The 14,591-nt window shown below is 36.6% G+C and overlaps 1 protein-coding gene across 1 annotated transcript; it reads right to left on the minus strand.

The window, feature by feature from the left end:
• Positions 1–1,630: 1,630 nt before the first annotated feature.
• On the minus strand, positions 1,631–11,191 carry LOC140892121 (DExH-box ATP-dependent RNA helicase DExH12-like). The gene is made up of 5 exons (XM_073300873.1): positions 11,048–11,191; positions 7,316–10,358; positions 5,830–6,219; positions 2,492–5,721; positions 1,631–2,360 (listed from the first exon to the last, which is right to left on the minus strand). Exons 2-4 carry the CDS (start codon positions 10,304–10,306, stop codon positions 2,539–2,541), a joined length of 6,564 nt encoding a protein of 2,187 aa, XP_073156974.1. The 5' UTR covers positions 10,307–10,358; positions 11,048–11,191; the 3' UTR covers positions 1,631–2,360; positions 2,492–2,538.
• Between the last annotated feature and the right edge of the window lie 3,400 nt (positions 11,192–14,591).

Here is a 14,591-nt window from a genome sequence, read left to right on the forward strand (position 1 = left end):
GGATTGATAACTCATCTCACGAATAATGATCTCTGAGACCGTCTTACAAAAGACATACTCGTATGACAATAACAAACTGTCAAGTAAACGATAATTTTCAGTTTTCTTTTCCAGGAGCAACGACTTTTACATAAGCTAACATTAAAATTTTTAATCGACTGTTTCAGAAAACTTCAAATTTTTGAAAATAATTTTAAGTTATGAGAGCTTGTACGTTTTCAAAAATTGTTTAAAAAAAGGTATCGGACTGCTTATAAGATTGAAAATTAAATTGTCTTTAAAAAAATTGAATCATCCTAACATATTTGTAAAGATCTTTCCGCAACTTTTAACAAGTCTCAAATATGAGGAATTTTCAGCTGTTCAACTATGTTTTTCAACTTAGTTCGTGTTTTAGTGATGCAAAAAAACAAAAACAAAAACCACTAAAACCCACTACCGGGTTTTAGTGGTCGCGGACCAAGTGGAGAAACATGGTTGGGCAGCTGAGCATTCCTCCTCAAATATATCCTCATATAATAAATTAGTAGGTCTTTTATGAGAAAGTTTCATGGATCTTTATCCGTGAGACGGGTCAATCCTATCCATATTTACAATAAAAAAATAATACTTTTAACATAAAAAATAATACTTTTTTATGTGTGACTTAGAGATTCGTCTCACGAAATTGACCTGTGAGACCATCTCATAAAATTTTTTGTGATAATAAATTGTGCAAACTGATTTTCTGTCTGTAATACTAATACTATGAATTAGTGATAATAAATACAACAATATTCATGAACTATAAGAATACAAATAAAATCGTAATAACAATAACGACTTATAAATAACAATCACAATAATAATACTACTTAGGCACCGTTTGGTAGCTATTATTATTAATCTATGTATAACTTATCTCATCCAATCTCGCGTTTTTCTCGACATATTATTTATCCATCTATTAATTATTAATTTTACATCAATCAAATCATCAATAATTTATCTTACATCAATCAAATCATTTAATTTAAATTACTATCTTACCCCTTATAAATAATATTATTTTATATTTTATATATTTTTTAAAAAATAAAATAGTAATTTAATTTTTTAATATAATATTTAATCAATCAAATCAAATATACTATAATCAATCAATCAAATCCAATAATATAATAACTATCATTTCTTATTTATTTTTTATTACAATACATTAACTATCCATATATTATTTATCTCATCAGTCAAACCAAACGGTACCTTATAGTAATAGTTATTATAGATAATAGACTTATAGTAGATTACAACTGTAACAGATATACGAATAATTAAAACTCTGTCATAATTAGTAATAATAACAATATTTTAATATATACTGTCAAAAATAAAACAATATTTAACATATAAAAATATGTAATAAATAACTGTTTGCATTATAACATAACATGATCACGTGCCTTTTTGTATTATCATAGTGGATTGATCTTGATTATAGCAAACAATTAATTAAACCAAATTGATTGATCTTATAACTGCAAACAAGCACAATCAAGTGACGTTATAATATCAATCATTATAAATTAACAAGTTTAAGTTTCTGCTATATCTTATATCATCCAAAAAGCATAAATAAGATCATAGGGCATATAAGTAAATAAATATAAATAGACTCCTAAAAGCAACGAGTATATGAATAAATTTCACTAAAGAGACGGACTCTAGTCAATAGTTGAAATCTCGGGCATGAAAATAAGGTAAGAGAAAGCGTTCGATTGGCATCCCTTCCCTCTGCTTTGAGATGTAACATGCAAGCGGGCGAAGGCTCGTGTCTCTCTTTAGTTTGATCATGTCAACCCGGCTTACACACATACACGTGATATATATGTATATAATATGTGTTTGTGTGTGGGCGTGTGTGTATGCCTGCATATGCCAGACTTGCGCACAATAGGCATTGCGATGCAAAGAGCTTGTTTGGAGGAATAGAAGGAACATGCATCATTCGTAAAACTTGAGAACCTCCAGAGTATCTAACACTTCATAGCTAACGGGTTTTGAACAAGAAGGCCCAAACCCTTTAGCTACGCGAACGCGACTTGCTTTTAAATATTTGAATGTCACCCGAATCAAGCCAAGCTTGAACAATGATTTGTTTCACTCTGCTGAAAAGGTACTAAACAACACAATTTCTTTGGAAAGTTGGTACCTAAAATTACAATGCTGGCAAAGAAAGGGTTGTGATAAAAGGGTTCGTGCAGGTTGTGCCAAATGATTGTATGTTCCCAAGGCAAATGCATCCACCAACTTCGGATACCTTTCGGCCGCAGTGCAAAAGTGGCAATAGACCACAGTTTCAAATGGCAAACCCACCATTGCTGTCAAAATTTTACACACCAAGGAGAAACAATAAGCGATTAAAAAGATGGTTTAAAGATATTACCGAACATAAACGAAACAATATGCAGTTCATCCACATACTACGAACAAAACAAACATGAAGACTTACTATCCAATGATCAAAACAGTTAGCAATAAGCAGCAAGTCCATTCTCTTTAACTGTCATCTTCCATAGCTCCTGCTTCCTTAACATCGACCGTGAAGCTATACTCTTGATCACAGCCCAAATAAGAATCACACATAAAATAGAGTGTGTATGCTTTCTTGCCAGCTTCTGTAGGAGCAGCAAAATCTAGTTTGACCCTGGACTTCCTTTGGAGAGCAACTCTTTTAATAGCAAGTAGCTGATTAGTTTTAGTATCACCAACAACCAGCCACCATCCTTCTTCTTTTGCTTTAGGATATCTAAGGGCATCTACAGGTCCAACCTCTGACCGTCCTTCAAGATCTCTCTCAAGAGTTACATGAACACTGACGTCTTCTCCAGCTCCTATATTATCACTATCCTGCACCTCGTAGGTCAAATCAATGTTTGGGAAGCGGTTGCAGAACTTCGCAATATCCATCAACTGTGAGTCTGACATCTGCAGGAGTTCTCGCCTTTCGTCATCCTCCATTTCCACCAGATCAAAGACGGTCTCGATACTCCTCTCAGGATTTTCCTGACACCTCTTTGTCAAGTCTTTCGTGAAATGGGGAAGTTGGAGGAGCATCGAATCACGCTCCCACATTCCCTGTGTCACCATCTGACTTACTTCCATGGTCAGGAGGGCCAGGCTAAGCCATCCACTGCTGGAAATAACATCAACCATGGCTTGAAGTAGCCTAGAAGCATAAATTAGGACCTCTTGCTGGTCAGCAACCATATTTCCAGCAATCATTTGCCTAGAGAAGTGAGCTTGCAGCAGAGCATTTGCCTTCACATGTGGATCCGTGAATTTTGGGCTTTCAAAGGAGAATCGTTGGTGATTGATCAGTTTTCTTATCACCTCTTCTTCTCCAGGCCGTATTGGAAGTTGTTCATATTCTGAAGCTGAAGCTAATATTTCCAGTAGACCCTTCAACTTTGTTTTGGAAGACAGAGACGAACTAAAACGCTCAATTGTAGTATAACTGATGTAATAATAAGAAGCAATCATGCCAAGATTCAATGGTGACAGCAAAAATTCATCCTCTACGGCAACACATTTACTTGCTTCTAGATCGCTGAGTGTGCTTTCCACAAGTTCGGAGAGATGATCTGACAGGTGTCTGTGACTAACACCCTGGAGATTATAGTAGTTCGGATTCTGAGCGAGCCTTCTGTACATAAATGTCCAAGTGATGTAGTCCACGGCATCTTGTTTGTTTTGAATCACTCCAACCACAACCTCTGCGTTCAGATTATCATGCAAATAATGATGTAGATGGCTTTCCACAGGGAAAGCTTCATACAAGAATTTCTTGTAATATTCTTTCCGCGGAGCATGACAAAGAATGACACATTTTCCAGAGTTATCCACAAGAGGTCGACTGGCACGACCCATCATCTGCAATAAATCAGTGACTGGGTAATCCGAGTGAGCACTCTCCCTGCCATCATAATACTGAGTTCCCATAACCACCACCAGATGCGCTGACAACGAGACTCCCCAACACATTGAACTGCTCATCACACAGACTTGAATCCATCCTGTTTCAAACAGTGTCTTCACTATATCTTGATCTGTGCCAGTTATACCCTCGTGCAAATAGCCTACACCAAACCGAACTGTCTCCCTCAATGCAGGTTCCCTAATCCTGCTAACAAAAGGCTCCAGCTCTTCAATAGATTTCAATAAGAACATTGATTTTTCCTCACTCTCCATGTTAGAATATGTCATGAGATCCACAGCAGTGAGACGGGCATGTTTCCTGGTAGGAACAAAGACAATTGCAGGTTTTCCATTCTTAGCATGCTGTACAACTGCAGTGTATGTAGGCTTAGTCATAGCTTGCATCCTTGCTTCAAAATTAACAATGTCAATACCCTGGATGTGAATTTCCAGAGGCACGGGCCTCACACCGGGAGGAAAATTGAAAAGCCCATGAGAGGAAGCACCAATCCATTCTCCTAAATCCTTGGTATTTGCAAGAGATGTTGACAACGCCACAATACGGATTTTGTTCTCCACCTGACTAGCAATATATCTCATTCTCGAGACAATAATCTCTAAGATAGGGCCACCTTGACCCCCGATCAAATGGAGTTCATCAATAATAAAAAGGCTAACCTGCTGAACATATTTCCGTTGTTTCCATCGGCGAGATAAAGCATCCCATTTCTCAGGAGTGCTGATAACTATATTACCCTTCTCCAGGAGTTTCAAGTCAGTTGCAGTCTCACCAGTTAACTCAACGACCTTCATTCCAAGTCCCTCTCCAAACTTCTTCTTCCAATCATGATACCGTTCCTTTGCAAGAGCTTCAAGAGGAGCAATATAGACAGCACGCATGACACTATCAGATCCTTTCTGATGATTCCTTAGAACAGCAAATTCAGCACAGATGGTTTTCCCACTACCAGTAGGAGCAGCAACCAACACATTATCATCTGAATTATACAAGATTGTGAAAACCTGGGTCTGGACGGGATTGAAATGCTTGAATTGTTGATAGAGGGCTTCATAAGCCGGGTTTCTCAATGCTGTCACAGGAAGGGGTTGCAAATCCAGTAATTCTGTAGGGGGAGGATATTTTTCAGGCAAAATAAGGTGCCTAAATGAAACAGGCAGAACAGTCTGCGATCCCAACCATCTATCGGACACAACATTGATGAAGTACTGAGGAGGTAGTGGTTCATAAATAGGAACTGTGAAATTCAGTGTGTGATCTTCATCAATATACTGCTTCTTCAACATGAAATATTCGTGGTGAAGAATATACTCGCCATCATTATCCTCGACAATGACCCAAAAGGGTTCCACATACCCATGAACTTTGTCATCCCACTGGAAATCGGGAGTAATGGTTAGTTCAACCCTCAATATAGAGCGGGTTATTGGTTGAACTTGTGCTGCAAGGTTAAGCTTCGGAAACTGATGAATAAACTTATGAAGAGTTCTTCCCATCTTAGGAAAACGAATAAGTTCTCCAATCTCCTGTGAAGAGAGGTCATAGTACCTTGCCCAAGACAGATCTTTCTTTTCCAACTTCATTAAAATTTCATTTGGAATACCATGAAACTGGCGAAGTGGTGTCTGGACGCTCCACATCCTCTTGCTTACCATTTTGCACAATTTTAAAGCCTTCTCAGTCAACTGAGCCCATCCTCTTTTCAGAACTATCTCAAACAGGGCTCGCATCAGACGTCCAGCACTCTGCAAAAGAAAAGAGTCAAAATAAGAATAAAATATCAAAGTTGCAATTTAACTAAAATGAAAACGTCACATGACAAAACAGATAACTCAAACAGGTGCAATTGAAACCTGTGTAATAAAAACCATGTCCGAGGTTAATGACAACCCTTCGAGCTTCAGCTGCGAAATATACGCTTGAAGCAGCACATTGATCTTAGCACTAGGCTCCTCAAGACTCTCTTTGATTGGAATAGGGACTCGGTCTAAAAGCTTTGCTAATTCCATCTTCTCATCTTGTCTCACAGTTACATATTTGAACTCTTCACTGAGAGAAAATAGGCGACAAAGTTCAATATCACCCATTGTTGGCTTCAAATGCTCGTTATACGTGGATATCGTTCCATGAGTTATATAGTAATAACTGGCAATACGACCCAAATCGGTGACCTGGAAATATCCACTCTTTCTATCATACTTCACCAGATTATTCTTGTCCAATATTGTAGCTGCTGAATGAATCTGAAACAGAGAAAATAAAGACTCACTCAATAGATGAAATAATCCCTCAAAGTCAATTAATTACTACTACATCAAAACAAAACAGTTTTTATATACATTAATCCAGATGTATAAAAAAGAAACATTAAGCAATCAGACAGTATGAGAGAATATGAAATAACGCCTCAAAGTCAATTAATACTACATTAAAAAAAAAAACAAAACATAACATAACAGCTTTCATATAAATTAATCCAAATGTAAATAAAAAAGAAATATTAAGCTATCAGACAGAATGTGAGAGAAGCCTGATCTTTCTACATTCCATGTATACGTCTGGTAATTCGGTCTACCTTCTTTGGCTGAGAAAGTAGATCCCTGCATGCAGTGTTCTAAAAATCGTCCTAGGCACCTAGGCGGACTTAGGCGGGCCTAGGTGGGACTAGGCGGGCTCTAGACGGAAATGAATTTTTTTTTGGGCTTTTAAATCGTAAGCCTAGTAAAAAACTAAAAGAAAAATTTTATTACCCTTCCGCGAAAACCCTTTTGAAGTCGTTTTCTTTAAGAAAAGAAAAGAAAATATGGAGAATAATAAGTAAAGAAATTTATGGAGAAGTAGAGTAAATTTGTAGAATTTTATTAGTTATGCAATTTTTAACTCATTTTAAATTTGATGTTATCGTGTTAAAGTTATGATATCTAATTTATAATGTTATACCGAGGAATTCGCCAAGTGGCGCCTAATCCCCGCCTAGGCGCTAGGCGCTGGTCTGGCACCCGACTAGCGCCTAACGAATTTTAGAACCTTGCCTGCATGGTTATGTAATAAACTGCCACCTCCACAGCTGTTAGGCACTACTGAAGTTAGTTTAGGACTTCAAGAAATCCAGGAGTCAAGTAACCTAATTAACATTGGCAAAGACATGTAACCAGTAATTCTCACACAAGAAAGAAAACCACAAGAAGTTTGCTGCATGCATAATCCTGTACTATCTCAGATAAGCAAAAAATTAAAACCATGACCACAAAAACAGGTAGAAGCAAGCAGCCTCTACGAAAAATTTAAGAAAGAATGACAATACAAAATAAAAACAAGCATGGGGATAATATGTATTACCAGATCAGCTCTTCTTTCCTCCAAATTTCCATCTCTAGTGAGAATATCAGGTGCCAAACCATATAATGTTGGATTCCGTACCATTCGTACAAAAAGGTAAGTGTACAAGAGCCATTTACAAGCTTCTCTGGCATTCTGCACAGTTCCTAGGACAATTTCGGCATTCAATTGATCAGCCAATTTAGATATGAATTGACTTTCAATAGGAAGCTGCTGATTCATCAAAGACAGATAGTACTTAAGTTCGTTATGGCCAGTAATAATTATTCCTTCACCATACGAATCATATTGAGGTCTTCCAGCTCGACCAAGCATCTGCATGACATCTAGAGGGCTTAATTCTGTCCATGCTCCTTTCTCAGGATTGTAGATTTGAGTGCCTTTAATTATCACAGTATGAGCAGGTAAATTGACACCCCAGGCTAGAGTCGCAGTTGAAACCAAGACTTGTACATGTCCATCTCCAAAAAGTTCCTCAACAATCTGACGATCAGCTCTAACCATCCCTGCGTGATGAATTGCAAAGCCATATGGCAATAGGTCCTTGAGGTCACTGCTCTTCACCAGCTCCGTGTGAGACTGAAGAATTTCACGGCTTGCACTATCTTCTTTCAAGAATTTACCGACAGTGTCCTTAGCAAGGGCTGCATCACGAATAGCGCGGGCAGTTTTAGTAGTTTCCTTTCTTGAGTGCACAAAGATGAGCACTTGATGCTTTCCAGCAACATCTATCACCTTATCATAACATACATCATTCATCAACTGGAATCTCTGCAATGGCTTCTTTACTTTGATTCCAATATACTGCTGAGCCAGAGGCACCGGCCTGTAGCTATTATCAAAATGGAATAGTCCCTTCTTTAAGTTGACACGCAAAAATACAGCAACATCTTCAAAATTTGGAAGTGTAGCTGATAGCCCAACCAAACGAATGTGCTCCCGGGTCGTTTCAACTTGCCGCACAGTTCTTGCAATGATACTTTCTAGGACAGGGCCTCTATTGTCATGCAGAAGATGAATCTCATCAATAATGAGAAGCTTCACAAGCTGTGTATACGTGCGATCACCAGATTTTCTAGTAATGATATCCCACTTCTCAGGGGTTGTCACTATTATCTGAGTCTCTTCAATTTGCTGGCGACTCAATGACTGGTCTCCACTCAGTTCTTTCACCTTGACACCATAATGCTGTAGTCGATTGGAAAGATTACCAACCACCTCGGCAACCAGTGCCTTCATCGGTGCAACATAGACAATTTTATAATTGCTATGATCAATGGATCCATCATCATTCATATGCAATGCAATCTGTTTAAGCATGGTGAGCATGGCGACATTTGTTTTCCCAGCCCCAGTGGGAGCACATAGCAAGATATTTTCTGCAGAGAATAGTGCAGTATCATAAACTTTACTCTGGATCCTGTTCAAATGGGTCATTCCTTTGAAAGCTGGCTGTGCCCAGTCTGGCATGTTAGAGATCTGCACAAGTTCTTCGCCTGCAGCCAATGGCATCGGCTTTAAAGCTGGGACATGAACTTCGTCGTACCCCTTTCTATGATATTTACAAGAACCCCCAGGAAGCTCACACTTCTTATTGGCCATCAACAGCCCACCTTGATTAAAGGCAAGGCTTTCAAGATCAAGCAATTGCCGCTGCCCCTTCAACCAATCACCATCGGCATCTCTATCGACTAGCTTATGACGCTGGCGCTCACCATCGCCACCGGATTCATCCTTCAGCCTACGAGCCTCCTCCCTGATACTTTTCTCCATGTTCTTCTGCCTCTCTTTTGCAGTTGCCCTGGTGGCATGTAACTGATCCAGGATTGAAATGTGATCCGCCCCCAGCTCCATCATTTCCTCTTCTATCTCCTTTCTTTTGTCTTGATCTTCTGCCCTTGCCAAGCGAGTACACCATACAATTTTCAATCGGTTCCTCAATAAATATTTAATGAGACTAAATTTATCAAATTGCAGATGCACCAACAGCTTGGTCTCAACTTCACGGTCATCACCTTCGGCGAGAATCTTTAGAACCTCTTCAGCGAGATTCTGGCTTTGCTGCGGATCAATCTGCTGGCCATAAGCCTGCGAGATATTTCGCTGAAGCCAATAAGCATCAATATCTTGAACATTTAAGTTCAGTCCCTCATTTGCATCCTGCCTATCATCGTCATCAATGCCACCACCCATCTGCATAGCACCAGAACCATCCACTTCTGCAATATCATCATCATCCTCTTCATCCTCAGGTACCATATCAAGATCACTCTCTTCCTCTTCCTCTTCATTCTCCTCAAACTCAACAGCAACACCAACATCGTCATCGAGACCATTGTCACCATTAACAGCAGCATCACCAGCATCTCCGCCATCCTCGTAATCAGTAATGAGCCTCCCGTAGGATACTAGCTGATCAAAAGTATGGTTTGGTATAGGGTTCAGTAACTTCTCGATCTCCTTTTTCTTGTCAGGATTCTTGACATTATCACTCTTAAGAACTGCTAAGATCTCATCCGCAGCAGCACTGACAATATTCAAAGGCTGCCCGCCCAACTGCTGCTGAATAACACTAAGCATGGCTTCATAAGCAGCCCTTGTCTCCTTAGTCTTGGGCTGGTAAACACCTTCATCAGAGGAAGTTAGGACACTCTCCTCTTGAAGTCGCCTCCTCTTACTCCTCGGCTGAGTAGGAGCATCAAAAGCAGGCTCCCGGTCCTTTTTCTTCTTGGACTTGTTAAGTTTCTCCTCCAACTCGGGGGGTTTATCCCTGTAAGCTCTGTCACCGAACAATTTCGGATCAATCTTCCCCCAGAGAGATTCTGGCTCCCCAGTAGGCTCATGGGTGTCACGAGGGCGAGAGTCAGTAGTGAGGACAAGGCTTGAGTTGGCTCGATACTCGTATTGCTTGAACCTGGCGTGCGCCTCAGCACCACCACCACCACCACCACCACCACCACCTCCACCACCACCACCACCCTGATGTGCCATCTTCTACAGTCAACAGACACCACGATCTTGATTGTTCAAGGCAGAACAACTTCTGCCAAATGATAATAAAGAATGTACAACGTTAGTATTTCTAGTGACAAAAATTCACAAAAATATTGTAGCAGTATAACTAGTGAAGTAACCCACAAATTCCATCCAAATCCATAAAATATATATATCCAGAAAAATGATCTTATTCCACACCAAAAACACAAATCCAATTGATCGGACATAATCAAACAGGTTTCAGTTCTACTTTCAGAAACTGTTGACTAATGTACTAGAAATAGGTATCAAATCAAGAAATATGTTTACACATATACCTACGTGTTCACAAAAGCTATGGGAGAAATGGTGTTGGGAGAATGGAAAGAAAACTATCATTACAAGCACTTACAAATAACCCTTTCCTGGTTGGGCTGAAGGTATCCGGAAAACTAATCAACAATAAAACTCTATTTAATGGTGGCTAACGCAAATCAACCAAGGGAAAGCATATATCATGTCCGATCCATAATCGCCAAAAGAAAAAAAATAACACTAAAAGTTGTATCTCATATTTTAATTTGCAACCAACATCACAACACAAAATAATATAAAAACTACCTCAAACACACAACAAATTACCTCAAATTACTTAGCAGAACTAAAATATTCACGAAAACACCAAAAAAATAACTAAAAAAAGAAAGAAAAACGTTCACAACATGATATTAACAAAAATGGCCACGCAAATCTCACCTCACCGAGTCAAGTTCTCAGCGTTTCTTCTCGCCTGATTCCTTGTTCTCCGCGTGATTTCTCTCTCGCGCAGGCGATTCCTTGTTCTCCTCGTGATTTCTCTCTCGCGCAGATAAATTCTGAGAAATAAAAACGAGTGTTTAGGGTTTTAGCGGTTAGGTCATTCGGGGGCAATAATATCATTTCATACTATTATTATTTTATTTCATGTTTATTTCGGTTCGAAAATTTGGATTAGGATTTAAATTTGAATTTTAAAATCCATAAATTTGAAATTCTATTTAGTGTTTGGTATGAAATTTAAAATTGATATTTGCAAATCCATTTCTTGTTTGGAAGAAAATGAATTTGAATTTGGAAAATTAAAATTTAACTAAAGTAATCTTTGGTCTTTTATATAAATAATTAACCCATATTATTCACATTATTAAAAATCCAAAAATATGCAAACCAATTGTTACAAATACCGAAACTGAACCATATTTTTAACCTAAAACTATTAGGCTCCGTTTGGTAGGATTATTATTAATCCATATATAATTTATTTTGTCTAATACTACGTTTTTCTCGCCATATATTTATCCTTCTATTAAGTATTTATTTTACATCAATCAAATCATTAATTATTTATCTTACATCAATCAAATCATCGAATTTAAATTACTATATTATCCCTTATAAATAATATTATTCATATTTTATTTATTATTAAAAAGGACAAAATGGTAATTTTGTATTTTTATATAAAATTCAACTAATCAAATCAAATAAACTATAATCTATCAATCAAATCAATTACTATATTCACTACCATTTCTTATTTATTTTTTATTACATTACATTACTTATATATATATTATTTATCCTATTATTTCTACCAAACGGAGCCTTAGAGAATAATAATAATGTCAGTGAAAAAGTTGCAGCAAAAAACAAAAGACGTTAAAAAGTAAAGTTTTGGTCTTGATGTGAAAATAATAATCATGAAATGTTCGAGTAAATAAATAAAATTATTAGTGAATCCAACCAGGAATCACATCCTAATTTTTATTATAGCAAATGAAATCATTGTTCAATCCTAAGATGAATTTTTCATTTTCCATGACAGCCAATCAAGGCGATCATCAGCTGGAAGTCTTAAGAAAAAATCAGCTGCAGTTGGATTTGACAACAAAAAATCATTTGCTGCATAAACAAAACTTTTATCCACTCCATTTAGTTTTTCAATTCAATGTATGCTCTTGACATCGACGTTTGTTCTATTCAGTGACATCCAGCACTTTAGCAATTTGTGTGATTGTAGCATTCAAATTATCGAGTATCTCATTCAGGTCATCAAATTTTGATGTTTTTTTCTTGCCAGCCTTAGATATAACATCTGAGGATGATGAACGAGGAATGAAAGGTTGTTGAAAGTTCTCCACTCCAAAATCTTTCAAATTTTCTAAATGAATCTCTTGCTCAGCTACTAACTGGTCGATCTCTTCTATTTTTGAAGATTCAACACCACTTGAAAACATGTTTTTTTTTCAATTTTCGTTCCTTTTCCAGCAGCTCTATCCTTTTCAAATAACTCTCGAAGCAATGGGAAACAAGGAGTAGAAATATTTCAGACTTGTTTAGCATCAGGGTACGCCTATTCAATTTACACTAATATGTTACATCAATAATAATTGGAAAAAAAAAATCCAAAATGAAGAAAGCAATAAAGCATATCTTGATTCGTGCTTCCCAAACCTCCTCTTGTGCGTCAATTTTTTTTGTTACATCATTCCAACTAAACCCACTCCCTCTTTTAAAAACTTCAAGAACAATAGTCATTTTTTATTTTCAATGATTTCAATTGGTTCTGAACATTATCTTCGTTAACTTTCATTGTAAATTTTGAATTCATAGCTTCAATTACAGCATTATATGCTGCTTGAGTAAAATTTCTATCCGGTTTTTGGCCTTGATTTTTTTGGTCTAATAAAAAAACAAAAAAAAATTCATCCATTTGCGGCGTCCAAGTTTTGTAATAGACAGTGTGAACAACTTGAGAATCATCATTCATTTCCTAACATGTAAAAAACACAAAACTAAAGATCATATAAAGAAAGAATTTGAATATTATATAATTGTAAGACAGTTAGTTCATAACATAAAATAAATTAAAATACAAATCACAGAAACAAACAGATAAGGTGAAAAAGAAAACAATGAATTATTTACAAATCAAACTACTTTAATATTATTATAAAAGAAATTTTCTTAAGTACTAACACGTGTATAATATTCCTACATTTGTTGTGATATTCTATTCCTCATCAATATTCCAAGTCTACTACTTTCATGTGTACCATGAGAAGAACTAAATTCTTCATGTGTAACTCCTTCAGTGCTAAGTTGATCATCAACTTCAGCAATCAATTGTTCATCAGGATCTACACCCATTAAAAAATTATGCAAGATGCAACATGTTTATATAATCTCTGAATAGGTCTAAACGTCATAGTTAGGCTCGGCACCACTAGCTAAAATTAAAAATATTTTCTTTAAGACACCAAATGCTCTTTCTATTGCATTTCTCAAAGATTCATGTCTATGATTAAATATTTTTTTTGCTGATTCTGGTCCACGATTGCTATATTTTTTTGGATGATATCGTGTTCCTCTGAAAGGAGCGATAAAACCATCTCTTAGCATAAATCCAGCATCAACGAGATAATATTTACCTACAAAAATTATTTTTTGATTAATAAACATATTTTTTATTTCATTTTCAGAGGCTGATGTAATTATGATATAATACCATTTGGAACTTTTAGTTTATCTTTTCTATTAAGCGCATCATCAAGGATACGCCCATCATCTACAGAACCTTCCCATCCAAGTAACACATATGTAAATCTGAGATCGAAGGTACATGCAGCCAACACATTTTGTGTGGAGAAGTCTTTTCTACCTCTGTATCTTGCAACATGTTCTTTAGAAACTTTAACACGAAAATGTGTTCCATCAATTATACCAATACACTCTTATCATATGTAAAAAAAATTGTAAAGATATGGCTCAAAGAATTTAGTTAAACAACAAAAAGTTTTGAGTATGTAATTTTACCTTAAAATATGGGTAGTATCTAGGATTATGAAGGATTTCTGATGAAGTTTCACTTCCATCGGGTTGGATCATAAATTGATCTTCAAGAGATATGATTGCCTTCAAGATATTATGAAAATGTCGACTTATTGCTTCTCAAGAACGTCTAAATATAAATTTCATCGAACAATTACTTTCATTTTGGCCAACAACATACAAAAAAATTTCCAAATGTTCTTCTATGGTGCTATATATAGTATCTTTGAGGAGTGTTTTTTCTCGTAATATTTAAACAAAATTTTTAAATACAGTCGATCCCATACGAAGCACACCACGAATTCATTCTTCGGTTTCAGTACGATACATTAACTCCTTCCTAACTTCCTCTCTTTTTGGATCGTTTTCTGCTATATTTCGATTAATATACCTTTTGTTTTTAATAAATAATATATTCAAGCAAGATACA

The sequence above is a fragment of the Henckelia pumila genome, chromosome 3, assembly GCF_033568475.1.
Source record: "Henckelia pumila isolate YLH828 chromosome 3, ASM3356847v2, whole genome shotgun sequence".
NCBI lineage: Eukaryota > Viridiplantae > Streptophyta > Magnoliopsida > Lamiales > Gesneriaceae > Henckelia > Henckelia pumila.